The 25,998-nt window shown below is 42.2% G+C and overlaps 1 protein-coding gene across 4 annotated transcripts in view; it reads right to left on the bottom strand.

The window, feature by feature from the left end:
* Positions 1-25,998, bottom strand: part of ankfn1a (ankyrin repeat and fibronectin type III domain containing 1a) — a 235,321-nt gene that overhangs the window by 85,555 nt on the left and 123,768 nt on the right. For 3 of the 4 annotated variants that reach the window (XM_014212996.2, XM_045723336.1, XM_045723338.1), the window contains exons 7-8: positions 14,115-14,237; positions 1,999-2,203 (exon numbers count right to left, since the gene is read on the bottom strand). In XM_014212996.2, coding sequence (XP_014068471.1) covers positions 1,999-2,203; positions 14,115-14,237 — 328 coding nt within the window. The remainder of the gene's footprint in view (positions 1-1,998; positions 2,204-14,114; positions 14,238-25,998) is intronic. The other variant, XM_014212988.2, reaches the window with a different exon arrangement.

Genomic DNA, 25,998 nt, shown 5'->3' with positions numbered 1-25,998 from the left:
TCTATGGGCCGCCCACTGTTCTCAAGAAATAATAAACCAATTACAGGAAATGGGACAATACACACCAACCCAATCTGTATTGATCCTAGTGTTCCCGAGACAGAGAGAGACCTCCAGCCTAGCCAGTCACTGTCTGAACCCAGTCTCAGATACACAGAGAGACCTCTAGCCTAGCCAGTCACTGTCTGAACCCAAAGCCTCAGACACACAGAGAGACCTCCACTCTAGCCAGTCACTGTCTGAACCCAGTCTCAGATACACAGAGAGACCTCTAGCCTAGCCAGTCACTGTCTGAACCCAAAGCCTCAGACACACAGAGAGACCTCCACTCTAGCCAGTCACTGTCTGAACCCAGTCTCAGATACACAGAGAGACCTCTAGCCTAGCCAGTCACTGTCTGAACCCAAAGCCTCAGACACACAGAGAGACCTCCACTCTAGCCAGTCACTGTCTGAACCCAGTCTCAGATACACAGAGAGACCTCTACCCTAGCCAGTCACTGTCTGAACCCAGAGTCTCAGACACACAGAGAGACCTCCACTCTAGCCAGTCACTGTCTGAACCCAGTCTCCCAGACACACAGAGAGACCTCTAGCCTAGCCAGTCACTGTCTGAACCCAAAGCCTCAGACACACAGAGAGACCTCCACTCTAGCCAGTCACTGTCTGAACCCAGTCTCAGATACACAGAGAGACCTCCACTCTAGCCAGTCACTGTCTAAACCCAGTGTCCCAGATATGCAGAGAAACCTCCACTCTAGTCAGTCACTGTCTAAACCCAGTGTCCCAGACACGCAGAGAGACCTCCACTCTAGCCAGTCACTGTCTAAACCCAGTGTCCCAGATACGCAGAGAGACCTCCACTCTAGCCAGTCACTGTCTAAACCCAGTGTCCCAGATATGCAGAGAGACCTCCACTCTAGCCAGTCACTGTCTAAACCCAGTGTCCCAGATATGCAGAGAGACCTCCACTCTAGCCAGTCACTGTCTAAACCTGGTGTCCAGTGTCCCAGACACAAAGAGAGACCTCCAGCCTATCCAGTCACTATCTGAAGACATGGGGTGACTCTACACTCTTAGAATTAGTGGAGACTCGAGGAACCCTGGAGTTCATCAAGGAACCATTGTTAGTCATTGTTAATATTTGCACCTTAGTTGAGCGACTCTTGGAGGAACCTTGGAGGAATGTTTCAATGTAGCAAAGGGTTCATGGAGGAACAATGGACTGGAGGTGTGGCTTAGTAGGGGCGTGGCTTTCAGAAAGATATTTTTAGGCCACCTGTGGGAGTAAATGTCATTTCTGTTCATCTGTTCTGTTGTACTGTCAACACATGTTAAGGTTGAAAACTGACAGTTTTGTAGAATCAATGAGGCTTACAGAGATGTAAGAGTTAATCAAGAGCCTATGCCAATCCCAAAGTTGGAATAGTTAGCATGTTATTACTATATGTAATCAGTAATGTTAATATTGTACTACAATATGCATAAATATTCAAGGAAAATAAATTAATCACATGAATCACATTTACTCTAACGGGTGGCCAAAACCTGAAAGCCACGCCTCCAATCTTCTGATAGGCTGCCACCAAAACACCCCAAATACCTCTACAATATATTACTAATAAGGTAAAAAATGTAACCCCTCCCCATCCATGTGTAAAGGTTTGAACCTTTACACATGTATTCACCGAAAACCCTTTTCAAGGGAACCCTTTTCCTCAAAGAACCTTTTAGAACTGGAAAGGTTTCCCCTATGGGCAATTATTTAAACTCCATAAAGGTTCTTCCAGGTTCCTTTACTTATAAGAGTGTAGTAAGTCACAGTATAGTCCTCCTGGACACTCTTATCTGGGCTGGCTGGTATCATTTGATCTGATGAAGATGATGACACATAACAGTCCCAGATAGATGCTCACCCATAGACACAAAATTCCACACAAACGAACACACGCACACAAACAGGGCACGCATGCACGCACACACACAATCCCCAACTCACCGAGCCCTTGCGATGACCGTGGCGGTCTCCACGGCCAAAGAAGTAGGCATCCTCAAAGGAGGAGTGGCCTCCTTTGAGCTTCTCTGATAGGTTCCTGTATAGGCGCTTGGCAGCGCTGGGAGAGGCAGGGCCTCCCGAGCACTTCCTGGTTTGGGACAGCTGCAGGTTCTGCATCTGTTGAGTCATGCTGACAGAATAGAAGTTCCTAAGGAAGAGAAAAGTCATTTGAATGTGTAAGATCAATTTCTTTTGAGGACAGTAATAGTCTACATTTCTACCCAATTATATATTGGCTGACAATGAAGACAGTACAAATGGAGTTTGAAAATGGATCCGTTTCAGGTTCTGTCATTCTGACAGAACATAAGTTCCTAAAGGAAGGGAGGAAAATATATTATAACAAATTCCAAGGCACTCTTCATATCTGGTTTAAGTTAAAATCTTCATCATCTTCACATGTCCTCAAGGACTATTAAAGGCCCAGTTCAATCAAAAATGTGATCTTCCTGTGTTTTATATATATTTCCACACGATGAGGTTGGAATAATACTGTGAAATTGTGAAAACTATTATAATGCCTAGTGTAATAGTTGTTTGAAAAGACCACCTGAAATTTCGGCGTGTTTTGGTGGGATGGAGTTTTGACCTTCCATGGTGACATCACCATAGGTTAAATTAGTTAATAGACCAATAAAAAACTGAGTTTCAAACCTCAACTCAGCGTTCTCACAGCTGAATGTAAAGTGGAGTGCTCTTCAGAAACCATTCATGAAAAAGGAACATTCTAGTGTTCCTCTATTCATTATCTCTTCACTGTCACAGAAGACTGGCTAGCGAGTCACGACAACCATCATTATCTTTCCTCTGCCAAAACATAATTAGCGTTCACATAGCTACAGAGGGATGTGATGCTTGAATTAAAAACATGCTTTAGTTTTCCAATAGAATGGCTGCGTTTAAACAGGCAGCCCAATTATTATATTTTGTCACAAATTGGGTATAACAAATAACAAAACAAAGAAAGAATAACAAAACAAATGCTTCTAAAGATGGTTTATTTTTGTCTTTTATGCTTCTCAAGAGTACAGTATATGTTAAGTAATGATGAATGCTCTCTATCATTTCCAGGTCCAATTAGTTTATCTTATAAATACATTTCTTGAATAAAGCGATATTGATTAATTGACTGAGTGATTGATTAATTGGCTGACAATTAGTTTAAGTGTGCAAGTGAGTGTCCTTATTTAACATGTTGAAGAAATAACCAAATGTCATTAAAATATCATCACATATTTCACCTGGGATTGTGGGCACAGATATGGAACATGACATGTTTTTTTTGTCTTTAATTAACTAGGTAAGTCAGTTCAGAACAAATTCTTATTTACAATGACGGCCTACTGGGGAACAGTGGGTTAACTGCCTGTTCAGGGGCAACGACAGATTTTTACCTTGTCAGCTCGGGGATTCAATCCAGCAACCTTTTGGTTACTGGCCCAAAGCTCTAACCACTAGGCTACCTGCCACCCCAAAACATGACCAATTAGAGGCACTGCAGGGGAAAGTGTGTGTGCATGCATGCATGTGCGTGTGTGAGCATGTGTGTGCCTATGTGTCTGTCCCCACTAATTGAGGCGAGTGAACTAAAATATCCACAATGAGCACTCTTTTATGCTCACGCACACACACTCCCGCACACTCATGACCAACCACAGAATAGTCATGTCTGTCCTTTCAGGAGTGTTTGAATTTAAAGGTTGCGTCATCTCTCCATATATCTATTGAGAGGTGGCTGGAACAGTGATGTACAACACAATGAATAGTCCTTCACATCTGACTGCAGCTCTATCAACTGGGCCTCAAATAGCAGCAGGCTGGTACAATGGCCTCTCACTCTTCACCCTAATAACTACGGATATGAGCTGATAAAATTGGTTGAAGGGACAAATCATTAGCTGGGAGTGAGGGAGGAAGAGGAAGGGAGAAGTAGAGAGGTAAATAGGGCGGAGAGAAAGAGAGAGTGGATAAGAAAAGCGCTGGAGAGAGAAAGAGAAAAATAAAGGGAAACAGAGAGAGAGAAACAGAGAGAGAGAGATTTCATGAGCTGAAATAAAAGATCCCAGAATGTTTCCATACACACAAAAGGCTTATTTCTCTGCAAAAATGTGTGTGCATCCCTGTTAGTGAGCATTTCTCCTTTGCCAAGATAATCCATCCAGCTGACAGGTATGGCATATCAAGAAGCTGATTAAACAGCATGATCATCACACAGGTGCACCTTGTGCAGAGGACAATAAAAGGGAGCGTGCAAGTTCTGAGGGAGCGTGCAATTGACATGCTGACTGCAGGAAAGTCCATCAAAGCTGTTGCCAGAGAATTGAATGTTAATTTCTCTACCATAAGAGAAAAGTCGTTTTAGAGAATTTGGCAGTATGTCTAACCGGCCTCACAACAGCAGACTCTGTGTAACCACGCCAGCTCAGGCCCTCCACATTTGGCTTCTTCACCTGCAGGATCTTCTGAGAACAGCCACCTGGACAGCTGATGAAACTGAGGAGTATTTCTGTCTGTAATAAAAACCTTTTGTGGGGAAAAACTCATTCTGATTGGCTGGGCCTTGCTCCCCAGCGGATGGGCCAGTCTCTCAAGTGGGTGGGCCTATGCCCTCCCAGACGTACTCATGGTGGCGCCCCTGCCCAGTAATGTGAAATCCATAGATTAGGGCCAAATTAATTTATTTCAATTGACTGATTTCCTTACATGAACTGTAACTCAGTAAAATTGTCAAAATTGTTGCATGTTGCATTTATATTTTTGTTCTGTGCATTCAGAAAATATTCAGGCCCCAAGACTTTTTCTACATTTTTTTACGTTACAGCCTTATTCTAAAATTGATTCAATTGCTCTAGGAAGATTCTTGGTGGTTCAAAACATCTACCATTTAAGAATGATTGAGGCCACAGTGGTCTTGGGGACCTTCAATGCTGTAAAAAAAATGTGTACCCTTCCCCAGATCTGTGCCTTGACACAATCCTGTCTCAGAGCGCTAGGACATTTCCTTCGACCTCATGGCTTGGTTTTTGCTCTGACATGCACTGTCAACTGTGGGACCTTATATAGACAGGTGTGTGCTTTTCCAAATCATGTGCAATCAATTGAATTTACCACAGCTGGACTCCAATCAAGTTGTAGAAACATCTCAAGGATGATAAATGGAAACAGAATGCACCTGAGCTCAATTTCAAGTCTCATAGCAAAGGGTCTGAATACTTTCGCTTTGTCATTAGACGGTATTGTGTGTAGATTGATGAGAATTGTGTAGATTGATGAGAACTTTTTCCAAATGCATTGTATATACTGTATATATACACTACATGACCAAAAGTATGTGGACATCTGCTCATCGAACATCTCATTCCAAATTCACAGGCATTAATATAGAGTTGGTCCCACCTTTTCTGCTTTAACAGCCTCCACTCTTCTGGGAAGGCTTTCCACTAGATGTTGGAACATTGCTGCGAGGACTTGCTTCCATTCGGCCACAAGAACATTAGTGAGTTCGGGCAGTAATGTTGGGCGATTTGGCCTGGCTCGCAGTCGGCGTTCCAATTCATCCCAAATCTGTTCGCAAGATCTTCCGCACCAATCTCGACAAACTATTTCTGTATGGACCTTGCTTTGTGCACGGGGGCAATGTGATCCAAGATGGCGTAGCAGTCAGACGTCTTTGTCCTTGTCTTTGTCGTGTCCCATGTATATATCTTTTATATCTTATATATTTTTTCTTCGCATATCTTTTTAATATTTTTTCTAAACCTCAACTTCAAAATACTCTCCTACAAAAGGGATGCAAAAGGCATTTGCTGTATGATTGATGAGGATCTCCATATTGCAAATGTACGGTCCCTTACTAGATGTGCGCGAATGCTTTTAAAATTCGCAGACGGCCTCGGGCCATGCCCCAGGGCCAGATCAAATAAAGTCTCTCGGACATTTGGTTTCTGTTTTTATAAAATGTTCAAATTTTGGTCATTTTTCCGCTGTCCCGGTAAATTCCACCAGATGGCGAATGGCTTCTTATTGCAAATGTACAAAACATCACCAATAATGACATGGCCATTTCTCCTAAACAGAAAAGACTTCGAAGACGAAACTTGGTGAACATAGGTTTGGCCTAATGGGCTGTTAGCCCAGAAAAAAGATGGCGTCGAGGCCTCAATGCTTTTTGAGTTAAGGCCATTTTTCTGGGATTAAAGGTAAAAACGAAAATAGAGCGCTAATTTGACCGCTTCACGTCAAAGTACATGAACCTACGGTGTCAGGAAAAAAAGAACCAGCCATTTATCTATCGTAATTTACGAGAAATCGTACAATGTACAATTGGTGATGGTCAAAGAAATGTGTTTTCCCCCCAAAAAAGTTACAGATCCAGTTGTGGCATGTTCAGACGAATCTGTTAAGGTGGGTTTCGGAGCTCTACGAGATTTCTGTGATTTTCTGTAATCACACACACTCATTCAACCATCTGTAAATCAGTCAGTTCTTAACGTAAAGATTTAAAACTCAAAATTCTGTAAGAGCCTACCCCAAGGAGGATATGTGTTTACTTTCAGCTTCCTGTGCCAACTGGAAGTCCCTTAAATTGGGGTCATAGGGGCTGTTTCGAAGGGTTAAAAAAGTCACATCTTTCTAAAACTTCATATGTGTGATTAGGCAACCCTCCTGAACTGTAAATCAGTCATTTCTCCCATCAGATTTCCAAGAAAAACTCTCACACACACACACACAGTAAGGATGGAGTGACACAGTATGGGGCTTACAGACACACAGAGCCTGCAATGCATTTACATTTAAGTCATTTAGCAGACGCTCTTATCCAGAGCGACTTACAAATTGGTGCATTCACCTTATGATATCCAGTGGAACAACCACTTACAATAGGGCATCTAAATCTTTTAAGGGGGGGGTTAGAAGGATTACTTTATCCTATCCTAGGTATTCCTTAAAGAGGTGGGGTTTCAGGTGTCTCCGGAAGGTGGTGATTGACTCCGCTGTCCTATCAAAGAACTGTCAGACCTAGAGCTCTGAAACTTTAGAAACCTGTTCTAGAGCTCAAGTCAATAGTGCACGGTGAGTTATGTGGCTCTAGAAGGTTCTCGGATTGAGAAACGGACTCGTACATTTGCAATAACTTCAAATCATTTTGACCATCACGAAAATGACGACATTTAGAAAAGTCCCAGAGTCACAAGACTAGGTGCATTGAAACCGCCTTGGCCCATAGAGACGGACCCTAAAGTTGCTGTCCGATAGCTCAGTCAAGGACCCCGTAGCAATGCCCGGAAAATTTGGATTTTCAGCACCAATTAAGGTCGCTGCTCGGGCTCCAAATGACCTATCGAGCCGGGTCGCCTCAGCTAGGCCTACACATAATGTTAGAACTGGACCCGCAGCCAGAACATAACTACGTGTTTTACGCTTTTATTATGGTTTAACCTCTCTAGGGTATGTGGGACGAAATCGTCCCACCTACTCAACAGCCAGTGGAATCCTGTGGCGCGTTATTCAAATAGCTTAGAAATGCTATTGCTTCAATTTCTCAAACATATGACTATTTTACACCATTTTAAAGACAAGACTTAGCATGTGACGTTCAGAACTAGCATTCCCACCGAACACTTCCGGTGAATTTACTAAATTACTCACGATAAACGTTCACAAAAAACATAACAATTATTTTAAGAATTATAGATACAGAACTCCTTTATGCAATCGCTATGTCCAATTTTAAAATAGCTTTTCGGCAAAAGCACATTTTGCAATATTTTGAGTAGATAGCCCAGCCATCATGGCTAGCTATTTTGAACCCCACCAAGTTTGGCCCTCACCAAACTCCAATTTACTATTAGAAAAATTTGATTACCTTTGCTGTTCTTCGTCAGAATGCACTCCCAGGACTTCTACTTCAATAACAAATGTTGGTTTGGTTCAAAATAATCCATAGTTATGTTCAAATATCCTCTGTTTTGTTCGCGCGTTCAAGACACTATCCGAAGGGTGACGCGCCCGACGCGTTTCGTGACAAAAAATGTCTAAATATTCCATTACCGTACTTCGAAGCATGTCAACCGCTGTTTAAAATCAATTTTTATGCGATTTTTCTAGTATTTGCACGGCCGGATAAAAAACGTACCCGATTTAATCTGGTTACTACTCCTGCCCAGTAACTAGAATATGCATATAATTGTTTGATTTGGATAGAAAACACCCTAAAGTTTCTAAAACTGTTTGAATGGTGTCTGTGAGTATAACAGAACTCATTTGGCAGGCCAAAACTAGAGAAGATTCCAAACAGGAAGCGCTCTCTCTGACCATTTCATGGCCTTCTTGATCATCTCTAACCAAAACAGGGGATCTCTGGCATAACGTGACATTTTCTAACGCTCCCATAGGCTCTCAGAAGGCGCCAGAACGATGAATGGTGGCTTCGCAGGCCATGGCTGAAAAACATTAGCGCATTTGGTAAGTGGTCGATCTGAGGACAATGAGACTGGAGGCGCGTGCACGCGCCGACACCATGTTTACTTTCTCTCTCTTTGAACGAAAACAACGACTCCCGGTGGGAATATTATCGTTTTTTTACAAGAAAAATAGCAAAAAAATTGATTTTAAACAGCGGTTGACATGCTTCGAAGTACGGTAATGGAATATTTTGACATTTTTTGTCACGAAACGCGTCGGTCGCGTCACCCTTCTTTACCCTTCGGATAGTGTCTTGAACGCATGAACAAAACGCCGCTATTTGGATATAACTATGGATTATTTGGAACCAAACCAACATTTGTTATTGAAGTAGAAGTCCTGGGAGTGCATTCTGACGAAGAACAGCAAAGGTAATCCAATTTTTCTTATAGTAATTCTGAGTTTAGTGAACGCCAAACTTGGTGGGTGTCAAAATAGCTAGCCCGTGATGGCGAGCTATCTACTCAGAATATTGCAAAATGTGCTTTTGCCGAAAAGCTATTTTAAAATCTGACACCGCGATTGCATAAAGGAGTTCTGTATCTATAATTCTTTAAATAATTGTTATGTTTTTTGTGAACGTTTATCGTGAGTAATTTAGTAAATTCACCGGAAGTTTTCGGTATGTTTGCTAGTTTTGAACGTCACATGCTAATGTAAAAAGCTGGTTTTTGATATAAATATGAACTTGATTGAACAAAACATGCATGTATTCTATAACATAATGTTATTTCTGGCTGGGTACTCTCCTGACATAATCTAATGTTTTGCTTTCGTTGTAAAGCCTTTTTGAAATCGGACAATGTGGTTAGATTAATGAGAGTCTTGTCTATAAAATGGTGTAAAATAGTCATATGTTTGAGAAATTGAAGTTATAGCATTTTTAAGGTTTTTGAATATCGCGCCACTTGATTCCACTGGCTGTTGACTAGGTGGGACGATTTCGTCCCACATACCCGAGAGAGGTTAAGCATCTCCAATCCAAAATTAAATCTAGAATCGGCTTCCTATTTCGCAACAAAACATCCTTCACTCACGCTGCCAAACATACCCTCGTAAAACTGACCATCCTACCGATCCTCGACTTCGGCGATGTCATCTACAAAATAGCCTCCAACACGCTACTCAACAAATTGGATGCAGTCTATCACAGTGCCATCCATTTTGTCACAAAAGCCCCATATACTACCCACCACTGCAACCTGTACGCTCTCGTTGGCTGGCCCTCGTTTCATACTCGTCGCCAAACCCACTGGCTCCAGGTCAAGTCTACAAGTCTTTGCTAGGTAAAGCCCCGCCTTATCTCAGCTCAGTGGTCACCATAGCAGCACCCACCCGTAGCACATCCAGCAGGTATATCTCACTGGTCACCCCCAAAGCCAATTCCTCCTTTGGCCGCCTTTCCTTCCAGTTCTCTGCTGCCAATGACTGGAACAAACTGCAAAAATCACTGAAGCTGGAACCTCATATCTCCCTCACTAGCTTTAAACACCAGCTATCAGAGCAGCTCACAGATCACTGTTTGTTTATTCCATGTGTAACTCTGTGTTGTTGTATGTGTCGAACTGCTTTGCTTTATCTTGGCCAGGTTGCAGTTGTAAATGAGAACTAGCCTACCTGGTTAAATAAAGGTGAAATAAATAAAAAAATGTCATGCTGAAACAGGAAAGGACCTTCCCCAAACTGTTGCCACAAAATTGGAAGCAAAGCATCATCTAGAATGTAATTGTATGCTGTAGCGTTAAGATTTCCCTTCAATTTAACCTCTTGAGGATACCCTAGGATAGGGGGCGCCACAGCGCATTTTGAAAAAAAATCGTTCCCATTTTCAACGGCCTACTAATCAAACTCAGAAGATAGGGCATGCATATACTTATTATATATGGATAGAAAACACTCTAAAGTTTCTAAAACTGTTTGAATGGTGTCTGTGAGTATAACAGAACTCATTTGGCAGGCAAAACCCTGAGACATTTTCTGACAGGAAGTGGATACCTGATGTGTTGTATTGACTTTAAACCTATCCCATTGAAAAACACAGGGGTTTAGGAATATTTTGGCACTTCCTATTGCTTCCACTAGATGTCGCCAGTCCTTTCACAGTGGTTTGAGCCTTATAGAGTCAAAACTCAGTGAATGACAGGAGTTTGAAATTGGTCACAGGGGATGGGCCATCACCATTATGACGCCGGCGGCCATGTCTGCCCCCACCTTTGGAAACGGTTTTAAAGGCCATGACATCATCCCCCTCGAATCTTATTGGCTCTCTTGGTGTTAGAGGCCCTGAAGATTTATTTTATACAACGTTTGACATGTTTGAACGAACCTACATGCGCGAGGATTGCTTTCATTATGAACTTCAGAGCTGCGCTTGGAGAGAGCCATAGGACGCGCTACCAACATCAGGCTAATGGAACGTGAAGTATGGACTTTTTGACCGAAAATACATCTGTTGTGGACCTGGGATGCTTTCTGATGAAGACAACTAAAGGTAGGCGATTATTGACAATATTATAGAAGATGAGATGGTTCATACTGTTGCGTCCAAGATGGCGCCGAGCACTGTATATTAGCTCATTTTCTGAGTATCGCATCTCCTTTTATCGCAAAGTGTGATTACCCAGTAAAGTTAATTTAAAATCTGGTATGACGGGTGTTCTCAAGAGATATTCATCTATAAATGTTAGATTGACAATATACATTTAAAAAATCGTTATAGTATAGCAATTTATTGAAACGTAGCATTGTTTACCGGGACGCTTTTGAGGGGAAATTAGGTAGTCAACGTCAGACAGAGATGTAAAATGCTGTTTTTATATATAAATATGACCTTTATTGAACAAAAGAATGCATGCATTGTATAACATGATGTCCTAGGGGTGCCATCTGATGAAGTTTGTAAAAGGTTAGTGCTACATTTAGCTGTTTATTGATTATATGTGATGGAAGTGGTTGGTCGGAAAATGGCTATGAAGCTGCTTTTTACGATGGACTCATCTAATATAATCTAATGATTTGCTTTTCCTGTAAAACCTTTTTTGAAATCGGACGACGTGGGTCGATTCAGGAGAGGTGTATCTATAAAAAAAAATATATATTTTTTATTTTTGTAAAAATTATGATATTTTTTAATGCTAATTGGCGATATGATTTTTCGCTGGATTTTGATCCCGCTAACGGGATCAGATGCTCAAGAGGATAACTTAGGGGCCATGAAAAAACAGCCCCAGACTACTTCTCCTCCCCCATCAAACTTTACGCTCGACACTATGCATTGTGGCAGGTAGCGTTTTCCTGTCATCCTTCGGACTACCAGATGATGAAGCGTGATTCATCACTACAGAGAACGCGTTTCCACTGTTCCATAGTCGAATGGCGGCAAAATGTACACCACTCCAGCTGGTGCTTGGCATTGCGCATGGTGATCTTAGGCTTGTGTGCAGCTGCTCTGCCATGGAAACCCATTTCATGAAGCTCCTGACGAACAGTTCTGACGTTGCTTCCAGAGGCAGTTTGGAACACGGTAGTGAGTGTTGCAACCAAGAACAGAATATGTTTTACACGCTACGCACTTCAGCACTCGGTGGTCCCGTTCTGTGAGCTTGTGTGGCCTACCACCTTGCAGCTGAGCCTAGACATTTCCACTTCACAATAACAGCACTTACAGTTAACCGGGGCAGCTCTAACAGGGCAGATATTTGACAAATGACGGTGCCACGTTAAAAGTCACTGAGCTCTTCAGTACAGGCCATTCGACTGGCAATCTTTGTCTATGGAGATTGCATGGCTGTGTGCGAATTCTTTACACCTGTCAGCAACGGGTGTGTTTGAAATAGCCGATTCCACTAATTTGAAGGGGTGTCCATATACTTTTGGCTATGTTGTTTATTCACTGAGTGTACAAAACATTATGACCACCTTCCTAATATTGAGTAACACCCCCTTTTACCGTCAGAACAGCCTCGGGGCATGGACTCTACAGGAACTATATACTCTATGTTGACTCCAATACTTCCCACAGTTGTGTCAAGCTGGCTGGATGGCCTTTGGGTGGTGGACCATTCTTGATACACGCGGGAAAATATTGAGCGTGAAAAACCCCGCAGCGTTGCAGTTCTTGACACACTCAAACCGGTACGCCTGGAACCTACTACCATACCCTGTTCAAAGGCACTGAAATATTTAGTCTTGCCCATTCACCCTCTGAATGGCACACAAACACAATCCATGTCTCAATTGTCTCAAGGCATAAAAATCCTTAACAGTGTGTAGCAAATTCTACTAGATAAAAATCAGAAATTAGTATGACATCCTGGCATTTAAAGCATACTCAATTTTGGAAATGTCACATACTATAAAACATTATTTTTTTTGCATTACCAAACAGGCTACTACTTAGAACGCAAGTATGAGTATTCTATTCAGCTCCAACATCGTTATTCAATCACTCCCACAAAGAAAAACATGCTGATTCTGTCTCAAATAGAACATCTAAACAGAACATTGCTAACTAAAGAGCCTACGGGACTTGTAGCAACCAATAGACACGTACAGGTGCATTTTCAACAACAGTCTACTGCAACAATTACACTGAAACACATACATTACACACAGAGGACTAAGGGGCAGAGTGATAAAGAGAGAGAGAGAGAGAGAGAGAGAGAGAATGGGGAAGAAGAGCGAGATAATAGATGGAGAAAGACAGAAACAGCAACAGAAGTCAAGTTAGTCTAATCTGTTTCTGCGCACAGAAGACGGAAGGAAAGAGAACGAGAGAGAGTAGAGAGAGAGACAGAGAGAGAACGAGAGAGTAGAGAGAGAGACAGAGAGAGAGAGTAGAGCGAGACAGAGAGAGGGAGAGAGACAGAGAGAGAGAGATCGGGGGTAAAGAGAGCAATAACAGTTTGAGAAAGACAGGACCTAAAGATGGAGAGAAATTACAGTAACAGCATCAGGAGTCAAGTCAGTGTAATCCATTTCTGCGCAAAGCAGAGAGAACGAGAGAGAGAGAGAGAGTAGAGAGAGATAGAGAGACAGCGAGAAAGAATGGGGGGAGAAGAGAGAGATAACAGTTTGAGAAAGACAGGAACATAAAGATGGAAAGAAATTACAGTAACAGTAACAGAAGTCAAGTCAGTCTAATTTGTTTCTGTGCAAAGACGAGAGAAGGAACGAGAAGGAGAGAGAAAGGGAGGGATATGAGGATATCTTCAGCTTCAATCGATACTGTATGTGCGAAACCAAAAAAAGTATATTCCTTCCAACAGCCAGGAATGCTGAAGCAGCAGTCATACAGTGTACATTAATTACCTACCCCTTTATCTAGCCTACATCTCTCACCCACCAAGTTCAACAAATCAATTATCAGCTGACAGCACAGCAGACGTATACTGACCCCACACATACTGATGTAGTGTATCATCTGATGTTTGTGTGTGTGTGTGTGTTTGTGCGCACACATCTGCATATGTGTCGGTGCATGCGCCTATGCATCTTTGCGTATGTGGAAATCTGCACGTGTGTGTACTTACGTCTGTGCTTTGTGCATGTGTGTTCACCTGTATGTGTGTGTGCGGTGGCTTCAGCAGTTGTACCTGTCCAGGCTGTGAGACGTGCGTGGTGAGCCCGTGTAGAGCAACTGTCTGAAGTCCTTTATCAGAGCATCCCCTGGTCTCTGGTTCAACCTCTGAGCCAGGCGAGATATCTTACTCTCCGAGCTGCAAAGCAGAGGGAGAGAGGGGGGAGACGAGAGTCGGAGAGGAGGGAGATGGAGGTCAGTCCTGAATGGTACCCTTGAGAGGAGAGGTTAAGTCCAGATGAGAAGCAAAAGTCACATTCAGGCAAATCTCTCAATGTCTCTCTATCTCACAGAGAAAGAGAGGAGAGTACAGTAGGTCTTTCTCTCTCTCTCACTGAGTTCTAAGGAATGTCGGAACCACTAAGGTAAGTGTAGCCCAGATCTGAAGCTCTCTCCTGGCTGTCTCAGTCACACTGAGTCCCTCTCTGGAGCACATCCAAAGTTCTAAATAAATCTTAGTCCATCCCGTTCTGAAACTTCCAGGAAACGAGTATCACAACCCTGGCCAGTGTAGACCCTCTCTGGATCGCCGCGTTCTGTCAGGCAACTAAACCCAGTTCAAGAGATTTATTCTCCAAGGGGCTCGCTCAGACAAGTGTATCCCCAAAGAGGTGCTCTATCCTGGATCAGTTTCAGAGCAGCGTAGCTCCTTTCTGGTTCCTACTCTGGAGCTTGTCTCTGTATTCCTCTCTGGCTAGCTATGCTGATAGCACTGAGCACCTGTTCAACGCAGCTCTGTGCAAGCAAGAGCATCTCGTTTTAGCTGCACACACAAACACGCACCCACACAGAGGAGAGCATTGAAGGGAGAAGGGAAAGCCTGCAAGAGAAAAGGAAGGGAGAGAGAGAGAGAGCGAAAGAGAGAGAGAGAGAGAGAGAGAGAGGATGATGTGAGAGGGGGGTTTGGGAGGTGAACACTGAGCACACACAGAGAGTGGGTGCCTAGAGATGAGCGGACGGATGCTGGGCGCGCACACACACACACAAATACACGCACACACTGTTGGCAGCCGTGACACACACACTGTACCGAGTAAAAAGAACCTGGGGTTGCTTTACAGGAGGATGGAGAGAGAGGGAGAGGAGAAGGACAGATTATTGTAAAAAAAGAAAAAGAGAGATGGGGATGACATTGTCAGAGGGGGAGACGGAGATAGAGATGAGAGGGGAGGACTGGGGCTGACCTATTATTAAGAGGGGGATAAGCAGAGAGGGGGGAGAGATGGGTGGAGGGGGAGGACACCTGTTATGCGATGGGTGGAGGGGGAGGGAAGAAGGGGAGCATGTGAGTGAGTAGGTGATGGAGAGGGAAAGGGGTAGGAGAGATAGAGGAGACGGAGAGAGAGAGAGAGAGAGGGAGAGGAGATAAAAGAGAGGAGAGGCAGAGGAGAGAGGATGATAGATGAGAGGGAGAGGAGAAAGAGGACATGAGAGGGATAGGACAGAGATATGGAAAGGAGATGAGAGGATAGGAGAAGAGAGGGAGAGGAGATAAGAGGAAGAGGAGACAATATGATAGGAGAGGGAGAGGAGAGGAGAGGAGATGAGAGAGAGGAGAGGCAGAGGAGAGAGAGAGAGAGGTAGATAGATGAGAGTGAGAGGAGAAAGAAGGGATGAGAGTGATAGGAGATGAGATAAGATGATAGGAGAGGGAGGGGAGAGGAGAGAGGGAGAGGAGATGAGAGGCAGAGGAGAGAGAGAGGTTAGACAGATGAGAGTGAGAGGAGAAAGAGGAGATGAGTGATAGGAAAGGGAGAGGAGATGAGAGGATAGGAGAGGGAGAGGAAATAAGATGATAGGAGAGGGAGAGGAGATGAGAGAAAGATGATAGGAGAGGGAGATGAGATGAGAGAAGAGAGAGGGAGAGAAGACAAGAGGATAGGAGAGGGAGAGGAGATGAGATGGAGAGCAGATGAGAGGGAGAGTAAATAAGAGGAGATGAGAGGGAGAGGAGATAAGAGGAGATGAGAGGGAGAGCAGATGAGAGGGAGAGTAAATAAGAGGAGATGAGAGGGAGAGGAGATAAGAGGAGATGAGAGGGAGAGCAGATGAGGGAGAGTAAATAAGAGGAGATGAGAGGGAGAGGAGATAAGAGGAGATGAGAGGGAGAGCAGATGAGGGAGAGTAAATAAGAGGAGATGAGAGGGAGAGGAGATAAGAGGAGATGAGAGGGAGAGCAGATGAGAGGGAGAGTAAATAAGAGGAGATGAGAGGGAGAGCAGATGAGAGGGAGAGTAAATAAGAGGAGATGAGGAGGAGAGGAGAGGAGATAAGAGGAGATGAGGGATAGGAGAGGAGCTGTTGTTCACACGCTCATCTCCATTCTCTCGATTATCTGTAGAAACTGGGTTACCTGCAGAGAGAGAGTGTATGTGTGTGTGAGTGTGGTTTTACTATCCTTGTGGGGACCAGAAGTAAAACAAGGAAAATTCAGACAAGGAATAAGGCTATTTTAGGCTTAGGGGTTCAAATTAAAGTTTGGTTTTGAGTTAGGAGTTAGGGTTATGTTTCGTTTTATGGGTTAGGGGTTAAGGGTTATGGTTAGGGAAAGTAGGATTTTGAATGGGAATACATTTTTTGGTCCCTACAAGCATAATAAAACAAACACACACACACACACACACAATCCAAAGGCCCTGATGCCCTGACTAACAAAGTATCATAAATAATAAATCGAAGCAGGAATGTTTGTTGGCAAAAACCAGACCGTATAGGTTCTAATGAAGGCAAAAGCAAAATGTCTTGAATGTCCTGTGTGGCACAGTTGGTAGAGCATGGTGTTTGCAATGCCAGGGTTGTGGGTTTGATTCACACGGGGGTCCAGTATGGGGGAAAACATTTATGAAATGTTTTCATTCACTACTGTAAGTCGCTCTGGATAAGACTGTCTGCTAAATGACTAAAAATGTAAATGTGAATAAATTGAATGTCAACAATTTAATGTCACCCTTCTCCTTGTTTTTCCTGTAATACATTTAAAGACACTAAACCTCTACAGGATTGGTGTCCCCACCGCGGGACAGTTGAGCTAACGTAGGCTAATCTGATTAGCATGAGGTTGTAAGTAACAAGAACATTTCACAGGACATAGAGATATCTTATATGGGCAGAAAGCTTAAATTATTGTTAATCTAACTCCACTGTCCAGATTACAATAGCTATTACAGTGAAGGAATACCATCCTATTGTTTGAGGAGAGCGCACAGTTATGAACTTGAAAATGTAGAAATAAACAAATTAGGCACATTTGGGCAGACTAGTCCTGATACAACATTTTGAACATAAATACAATGGTTCATTGGATCAGTCTAAAACTTTGCACATACACTGCTGCCATCTACTGGCCAAAATCGAAATTAAACCTAACCTGGAATAGTACACTGTGACCTTTCTGTTGCATTTCAAAGATGATGATAAAAAAAGAAATGTATTTTATTTATTTTATTTCACCTTTATTTAACCAGGTAGGCAAGTTGAGAACAAGTTCTCATTTACAATTGCGACCTGGCCAAGATAAATCAAAGCAGTTTGAAAAACAAAATGAAAGAAAAACGTATGTTTGTTTCTTTGTGTTATCTTTTACCAGATCTAATGTGTTATATTCTCCCACATTAATTTCACATTTCCACAAACTTCAAAGTGTTTCCTTTCAAATGGTGTCAAGAATATCCTTGCTTCAGGTCCTAAGATAGAGGCAGTTAGATTTGGGTATGTCATTTTAGGCGAAAACCTTTAAAAAGGGTCCAATCCTTAAGGGTTTTATATTCCTTTCCAAATCAGCAGGTTTACTTCCAGGCAGAAAAGCCCTGTCTAACTATCTATGTGTCAGTCCCTAGGAGGCTGGTTACAATCACACACACGCATGCACACACAAACACACACTATACCATTAGCTAATCTTTTGGTCCTAAGCTGACCATGGAAAATCACCAACCCTGCTGACCCACTCTCACACACATATACGCACAAGTTGTGCGCAGATCAGCTGTTTGTTCACCCACACCCACCTGCAATTGCTAATAACCCACCCACAACCGCTTTACTATATGTGATAAAGTGAAAATCGGAGGCCCGCACCCGACCCGCTAATACAGAAAATGCCGTCTGAGACGGCAGAACAATTTTTGGACAAGGGGTACTGAATTTTTTACATACACTACCGTTCAAAAGTTTGGGGTCACTTAGAAATGTCCTTGTTTTTGAAAGAAAAGCACATTTTTTGTCCACTAAAATAACATCAAATTGATCAGAAATACAGTGTAGACATTGTTAATGTTGTAAATTACTATTGGAGCTGGAAACGGCTGATTTTTTATGGAATATCTACATAGGCGTACGGAGGTCCATTATCAGCAACCATCAATTATGTGGTCCAATGGCACGTTGTGTTAGCTAATCCAAGTTTATCATTGTAAAAGGCTAATTGATTACTAGAAAGCCCTTTTGCAGTTATGTTAGCACCGCTGAAAACTCTTGTCTGATTAAAGAAGCAACAAAACTGGCCTTCTTCAGACTAGTTGAATATTTGGAGCATCAGCGTTTGTGGGTTTGATTACAGGCTCAAAATGTCCAGAAAAAAAACGTTATTCTGAAACTCGTCAGTCTATTCTTGTTCTGAGAAATGAAGGCTATTCCATGCGAGAAATTGGCAATAAACTGAAGATCTCGTACAACGCTGTGTACTACTCCCTTCACAGAACAGCGCAAACTGGCTCTAACCAGAACAGTAAGAGGAGTGGGAGGCCCCGGTGCACAACTGAGCAAGAGGTCAAGTACATTAGTGTCTAATTTGAGAAACAGACACCTCACAAGTCCTCAACTGGCAGCTTCATTAGATAGTACCCGCAAAACACTAAAGACTGGCCAATAAAAATAAAAGATTATGATGAGCAAAAGAACACAGACACTGAACAGAGAAACTCTGCCTAGAAGGCCAGCATTGCGGAGTCCCGATGGATCTCTGTGTAATTTGCGCCGTTCATCTTTCCCTCAATCCTGACTAGTCTCCCAGTCCCTGCCACTGAAAGACATCCCCACAGCACGCTGCCACCATCATGCTTCACCGTAGGGATGGTACTGACCAGGTGATGAGCGGTGCCAGGGTTCCTCCAGACATGACGCTTGGCATTCAGGCCAAAGAGGTCAATCTTGGTTTCATCAGACCAGAGAATCTTGTTTCTCATGGTCTGAGAGTCTATTAGTTGCCGTTTGACAAACTCTAAGTGGGCTGTCATGTGCCTTTTACTGGATTGGCTTCCGTCTAGCCACTCTACCATAAATGCCGGATTGGTGGAGTGCTGCAGAGATGGTTGTCCTTCTGGAAGGTTCTCCCATCTCCACAGTGCTCTGTCAGAGTGACCATTGGGTTCTTGGTCACCTCCCTGACCAAGGCCCTTCTCCCCCGATTGTTCAGTTTGGCCAGCTCTAGGAAGAGTCTTGGTGGTTCCAAACTTCTTCCATTTAATGATGGAGGCCACTGTATTCTTGGGAACCTTCAATGCTGCAGACATTTTTTGGTACCCTTCCCCAGATCTGTCCCTCGACACAATCGGACAATTCCTTCGACCTCATGGCTTGGTTTTTGCTCTGACATGCACTGTCAACTGTGGGACCTTATATAGACAGGTGTGTGCCTTTCCAAGTCATGTTCAATCAATTTAATTTACCACAGGTGGACTCCAATCAAGTTGTAGAAACATCTCAAGGATGATCAATGGAAACAGGATGCAACTGAGTCCCAATTTCGAGTCTCATAGCAAAGGGTCTGAATGCTTATGCAAATGTTATTTCATTATTTATTTATTTTTTACATTTTTGGTTTGTCATTATGTGGTATTGCATGTAGATTGATGAGGTAAAAATGTATTTACTCAATTTCAGAATAAGGCTGTAACGTAACAAAATGAAAGAGTGAAAGGGTCTGAATACTTTCCGAATGCACTGTAATTTCAAACATTTTGGTAGGCTATTTGTTTGTCAACTTCTCTATACTTAGATACATGTAGCTTCTCGTCTGTCATTATATATTGCCCTAGAAGACTAAATAAACCCTTGCTCACGAGAATATCATAAATCGATAGAATGAAAGCATCAATCTAGTTGATGTCGGTAAAGTTCTCTCTATCATCTGTGCTTTTGCGGAGCAAAAACGTTTAGGGACTGGGGAGAAAATGCAATAAGAAACAATAAACGGGAACGTTTGACTGGTTTGACTGGTTGTAAGGAAATAGAAAGCTGTGAAAACGACCCAACATGTTTCTGATAAGAATTTAGTTTGACTTAGATGCATATTTTATGTGGATGAAATACTATCAGCTTTTATGATGCTGATAAAGATAGCACCTCCACAGACTGTATATAACTGGCCATATTTCTCCACTCCTGTTCCCGAATCAAAAATGTTCCTACATTTGGTGTATAATTTTACTGCAAGAAATGCTTAATTCTGCAGGAGTTCATATTACGCCTATGTGAGAGGTTATAGACCTACAGTCAGTGTCCAGATTTCAGTTTCCATTTAACCCATCTGAACAGTAGGCTACAGTTCCCTTGATGTGCCATAGGCCTACTTGAAGTCCCCGTGTTGTGACTCTCGAATTTGTATAGTGCCTCACAATGATCACACACAACTGGCACTGCTATCATCCTCTTTTACCACTTCACCAAATCTTTCCAAAACATCACTTTTATGGCCCTCCCTAGTCTTTATTTTCAACTCTCCATTTCGCAGCTTTTCTCTTATTGAATTAAACTCAGACATTGTCATTTTTGCCTCCGTTGATACTTTTTCTGCCCGTTCCCAAAAGCATTTTGTGATTGGTGTGTAGGCTATTTGGCGTGTGCACGGTTAGGCCCTAAAGCTTAGGCTTATGCACTTACGCCAGATAGCCTAAAAAGAATGAAAGAAAAACCTCCACGTAGCCTGTAGATATAAATTGCACAAGAATGGCACTTTTATGTATTTTTTAAGGTATGGTTTTATCTTCATTCAACCCACCCCCATCCGGGGACTGCGGGTTATGAGTCAACCTGCGCAACACACACACACACACACACACACACACACACACACACACACACACACACACACACACACACACACACACACACAGATAGGGGGGCATACACACACACACAGATAGGGGGGCATACACACAAACAGCATACACATGCAGGCAAGCATGGCAAAACAGCAAAGCAGTGAGAACAGAACGAACTCATAAAAGATGAACAGTAATATTCACAATACCATAAAAAGTACAACATCAGCATACCAGCCATAACAAGTTTACTGATGTCATAGAGTATGTCACTAGAGAGGCGCCCGGTTCCAACAGGTTGTTCTGTATGACTAATATAGAATGTGACGTTCATTGGAATTGACCAGCAGTACAATATCACTGGTAAAGTGCTATTATTCAGACTGACAGATAGGAAAGGGTTTTGTACACGTATGCACGGACGCACGCACGCACACCACCCCCTGCCTTTGCAGCCAGCGACATTGGTCATGATTGGTTGGTAATTATCCATTGTATTGTCAAAGTGGTGTTTTTTGACAGTTCCGGGTGTCCTACTGGGTGCCTTTTGTATCATCAGCGGCCACAGAACGCCGTTTTCCTCAGTGACTTGATGTGACACACACACGCTCAACAGGGTATGATCTGATATGGTTTGTACTGGTGAACAGTGGCGTGTATTCAGGGAAGCCAAGGGAAGCCGGACTTCTCCCAGAAAAGAATATAAAGAAAAACACATAAAATAATGTATCTTTCGTCTTTTTTCTTTGTGTTTTAGAATTTCCTTCAATTCGCAAGAGGCTGAATGTACTGTATCTCACCGGAGAAAGCATCCGAGCAAGCGAAACAGTGCTCCTCTGTCTCTGTATGTGTAGCCCATCTATCTGATGCTGTCTGGTCAAAAAAAGAGTATGATATTGTTGCCGCCAGTAGCACTGAACGCAACGGAAGCCAGCAAGAATTTGGCCTCCCTTGATGTTTTTTTTTAATATAAAATAATAGCCAATCAGCATTGAGCTAAACTGAGCAAGCTCAACTGTGAATGGTCCTGGCACACCAAAAAGAAGTGTCAAGGGAAGCCAGTTTGGATTTGGCTTGACACCAATCACAACACATAAAAAGCCAAGCGTCACTGACAGAAAAAACTTGAATTGTTGCATCTCGTTGTGTTGTTGTCCTTCCAGTGGCTAGCTAGTTAGCTAAAATTAACCATGGATGGAGATAGGGATTTAGACTTGGGGTTTTACTTCATTCTCCGTACTGGCCAATGATTATAACGGCAATTCTGATCCAACCATAAATTCATACACTGTGCCCCTGGCCTGAGAGGATGGAAGTTCAATATGTAGCTAGATGTAGTAGGCTAATGTTAACTAGCTGGCTCATCGTTGCCCATGAAAAGAAGTTAGGCTAGAGAGCAAGCATTTTAGCCAGGTAGCCTAGAACAACAAAAACTTAAAGCGTGGACTGTATGACAGAGTCATAAACCGTTTCGGCAATATGAAGGAGAGGAGGATGGCATTGGCGTTTATCTACAAGTAGGGTAGGTCAACATGTTTTTTCTACTTGCAAGCACACGCACACACACATAGAAATCAGTAATATTGAAAGCCACAGCATTTTAGAATACGTTGTCTGGACTAAATGGTTTTTGGTATATTTTATTTGTCACTGTAATAGACTAAGCATAGCTGATATGATGTTGAAATGTTAAAGTTAAAGTTGAAATGGTTCTGGAATAGTGGATGCAGCTTCTTTTTTCTTTGCGATCCATGATTCAATATCCATAATGTTAGTTGTTTAGTAGTCCGAAAATGTAGGAAACATTAACTTGCTTGACCATGCTGTAGGTCATGTAACTGTTTGTTACATGCAATATGTTTTGTGGACTTCCTCCGGACAGAGGTTGCTCTCCGGTTATGTGATGAAACAAAAGTGTGGTTGAATTTATTCTGTCACTGTCTTCTCATTGTCTCGGCATCTATATATCATGGTTGCATGGCATATGAACTAACAGGTTATTATAGAGCAAACAACGCAATTATCACAACACATAGGTTGTAACATGGCTATTATTTCCTGGCTTACAGTGATTTTAGCCACGCACCGGTACTGCTGTTGAAAGCCATATGTAGTGTGTGTGGCACATCAAGTTACAGTATATTCATTATATAACTTAACTAGCCAACATACATTTGGTGAAAACAAGTTATAGTCACTGGCTGACTGGCTGGCTGGCTAGAGTTATCAATGTTTTCAATGGTGATGAATGAGAGCTATAGTTAACCAGCTAACAAACAATGCAACAAAAGTGTAATTTAGGATTTTTAAAATACTCCAACAGGCTCTGAATTTCAGGAATCACAGTTGTCCCTGGTGCACTGTTAAATTATTTAACCATTTAAACTAAGACTTTTTGGATGAAAACTATGTTTTTAATATTGCCCTCATTGTCTTTCATGGATTTGAAACTTGAGTCTGTGGCATAGGACTCCAACTTGGTCAGCAAAAGTTGCTAATTGGCCCATATTTGGGTCCGGGGATTATTGAAGGGTCAATAAAGAAAGAGTAAGGACTTGGGAGGTTCGGCTCTTTTTACTGACTCTGATCTTTTCAACTCGATCAGTCAAAACAACGAATCTTTCAATTCATTTCGTTCATTTGATTCAGTTATGCCCAGAGCCCGCAGGACCTCCTACCAGCGAACGATGAACTAAAAACTTGAAAGAATCATGATTCTACAAGATTCTCATTCACCATATTGGGCTTATCGGAGCTGTCAGCTGTGACAGACTTATACAAGGTTGCTTCAAACAATGTACATTTGTGAATGCTAGGTATACAAATAAGATTATTTATTGATACCTTTGAAACAAGGGTCTAGTTGCGGCCTCAACCGGACTAGACTTTTAACGACTTTTGGCGAAATAGAATTACTTGACTGCCGCGAGGGATTTAAGCACGATATCGTTCGCAAACTGCAGCAGCCCCCAAACAACTCGTTCTCGAGTCCGAGTGTTGAGCAGAGTAGGATGTGTATGTTTTGGCTCAACAACGCTGTGTCAATCAACAACATTCAATAATCAATGAATTGCAGTCATTATTGCGCCATGTGCTCAATGATATTTTCTTCTCTATACTACTGTCTGCATAGACAGTTGGAGGTCAGAGCACGTCTCCGAAGCCACTGAGCCGGATGAGCGTGTATTAATTATTATAATTTTGTATTTATTTCACCTTTATTTAATCCTGCTGTAGAATTAATTGTGGCCAGCAGGTGAAACAAACGACTAAAATGAACGAGTCACTCGGAAAAACGAATCATGACTTTCGAATCAGTAAAATCGAGTCGTTCAAAAGTAACTAATCATTCGCGAACCGCACATCACTAACAAGGACCCAGTATGGATTATCCATCTCCGCAAAATGGTGTAATACAGTTACTATATCTTGACAAGACAAACAAATATTCAAGATTTCCCTAATATCATCAAATCAATAAATCAGAGCATGTTTCTGGGCTTATTCAGTAGTTCTGACCTAATTATGTAGATTCATGTTGAAAAATAATGTAAAAATAAGTTGTAAATTATACTGTTGCTGCTTCCTGTTTTTTTATTTATATAACTCAGTGTCAAAATAGTGTTTTTAAATGTCCAAATTCTTAATCAATATCCTGAAATAGGGCGTGATATTTTGAAGGAAAAATATTAAAATGACTCTCTACACACACACGTGTCAAACTTGTGTTCAGATTGTATTTTGTTAAATTAGTACTTTATAAGCTGCACACGCACCACAATTTGCCCAGCATCCACTCGAAGCTGGAATTTATCAGCCTGTTCCACTGTAATCAATAGCATGTGCAAATTAATCACTCACATCATATTGTATGGAAATCAATGGAACTGGGACAATTCGCTATGCTACAGATGTAGGATCTTAATTTGACCACCCTGTTGGAGGAGAACTTTCCTGCAATGCAGGAAATGTAAAACTTGTAGTGCATTTGAGGTTTAAAAAGGCTTCTGAAGTTGTAATTTCCACTTTTACATTTTAGACTTGATTTTCATTAAGAAAAATGGATCAACCCATACAAAAACTGTAATTAATCATAACCCACAAAATAATCCATATTTCCTGTTGCTGCAGGTTAATTTTCTTGCTGTAGCAAACTGGCACAAATGAAGATCCTGCATCTGTACATGCCCAATTTGCGCTCTTCTAAAAGACAAACCTCAAAGAACTTGAGTATACTAAACTCAACAAAAAAAGAAATGTCCCTTTTTCAGGACCCTGTCTTTCAAAGATAATTCGTAAAAATCCAAATAACTTCACAGATCTTCATTGTAAAGGGTTTAAACACTGTTTCCCATGCTTGTTCAATGAATCATAAACAATGAATGAACATGCACCTGTGGAACGGTGTTTAAGACACTAACAGCTTACATATGGTAGGCAATTAAGGTCATAGCTATGAAAACTTAGGACACTAAAGAGGCCTTTCTACTGACTCTGAAAAACAACAAAAGAAAGATGCCTAGGGTCCCTGCTCATCTGCATGAACGTGCCTTAGGCATGCTGCAAGGAGGAATGAGGACTGCAGATGTGGCCAGGGCAATAAATTGCAATGTCCGTACTGTGAGACGCCTAAGAAAGCGCTACAGGGAGACAGGAAGGACAGCTGATCGTCCTCACAGTGGCATTACACCTGCGGGATAGGTACAGGATGGCAACAAATACTGCCCGAGTTATACCAGGAATGCACAATCCCTCCATCAGTGCTCAGATTGTCTGCAATAGGCTGAGAGAGGCTGGACTGAGGGCTTGTAGGCCTGTTGTAAGGCAGGTCCTCACAAGACATTACCGTCAACAATGTCG

Source organism: Salmo salar, chromosome ssa01 (assembly GCF_905237065.1).
Source record: "Salmo salar chromosome ssa01, Ssal_v3.1, whole genome shotgun sequence".
NCBI classification, from domain to species: domain Eukaryota; kingdom Metazoa; phylum Chordata; class Actinopteri; order Salmoniformes; family Salmonidae; genus Salmo; species Salmo salar.
The sequence above is the reverse complement of the archived record's forward strand: the minus strand, read 5'-3'. Positions and strand labels throughout refer to the sequence as shown.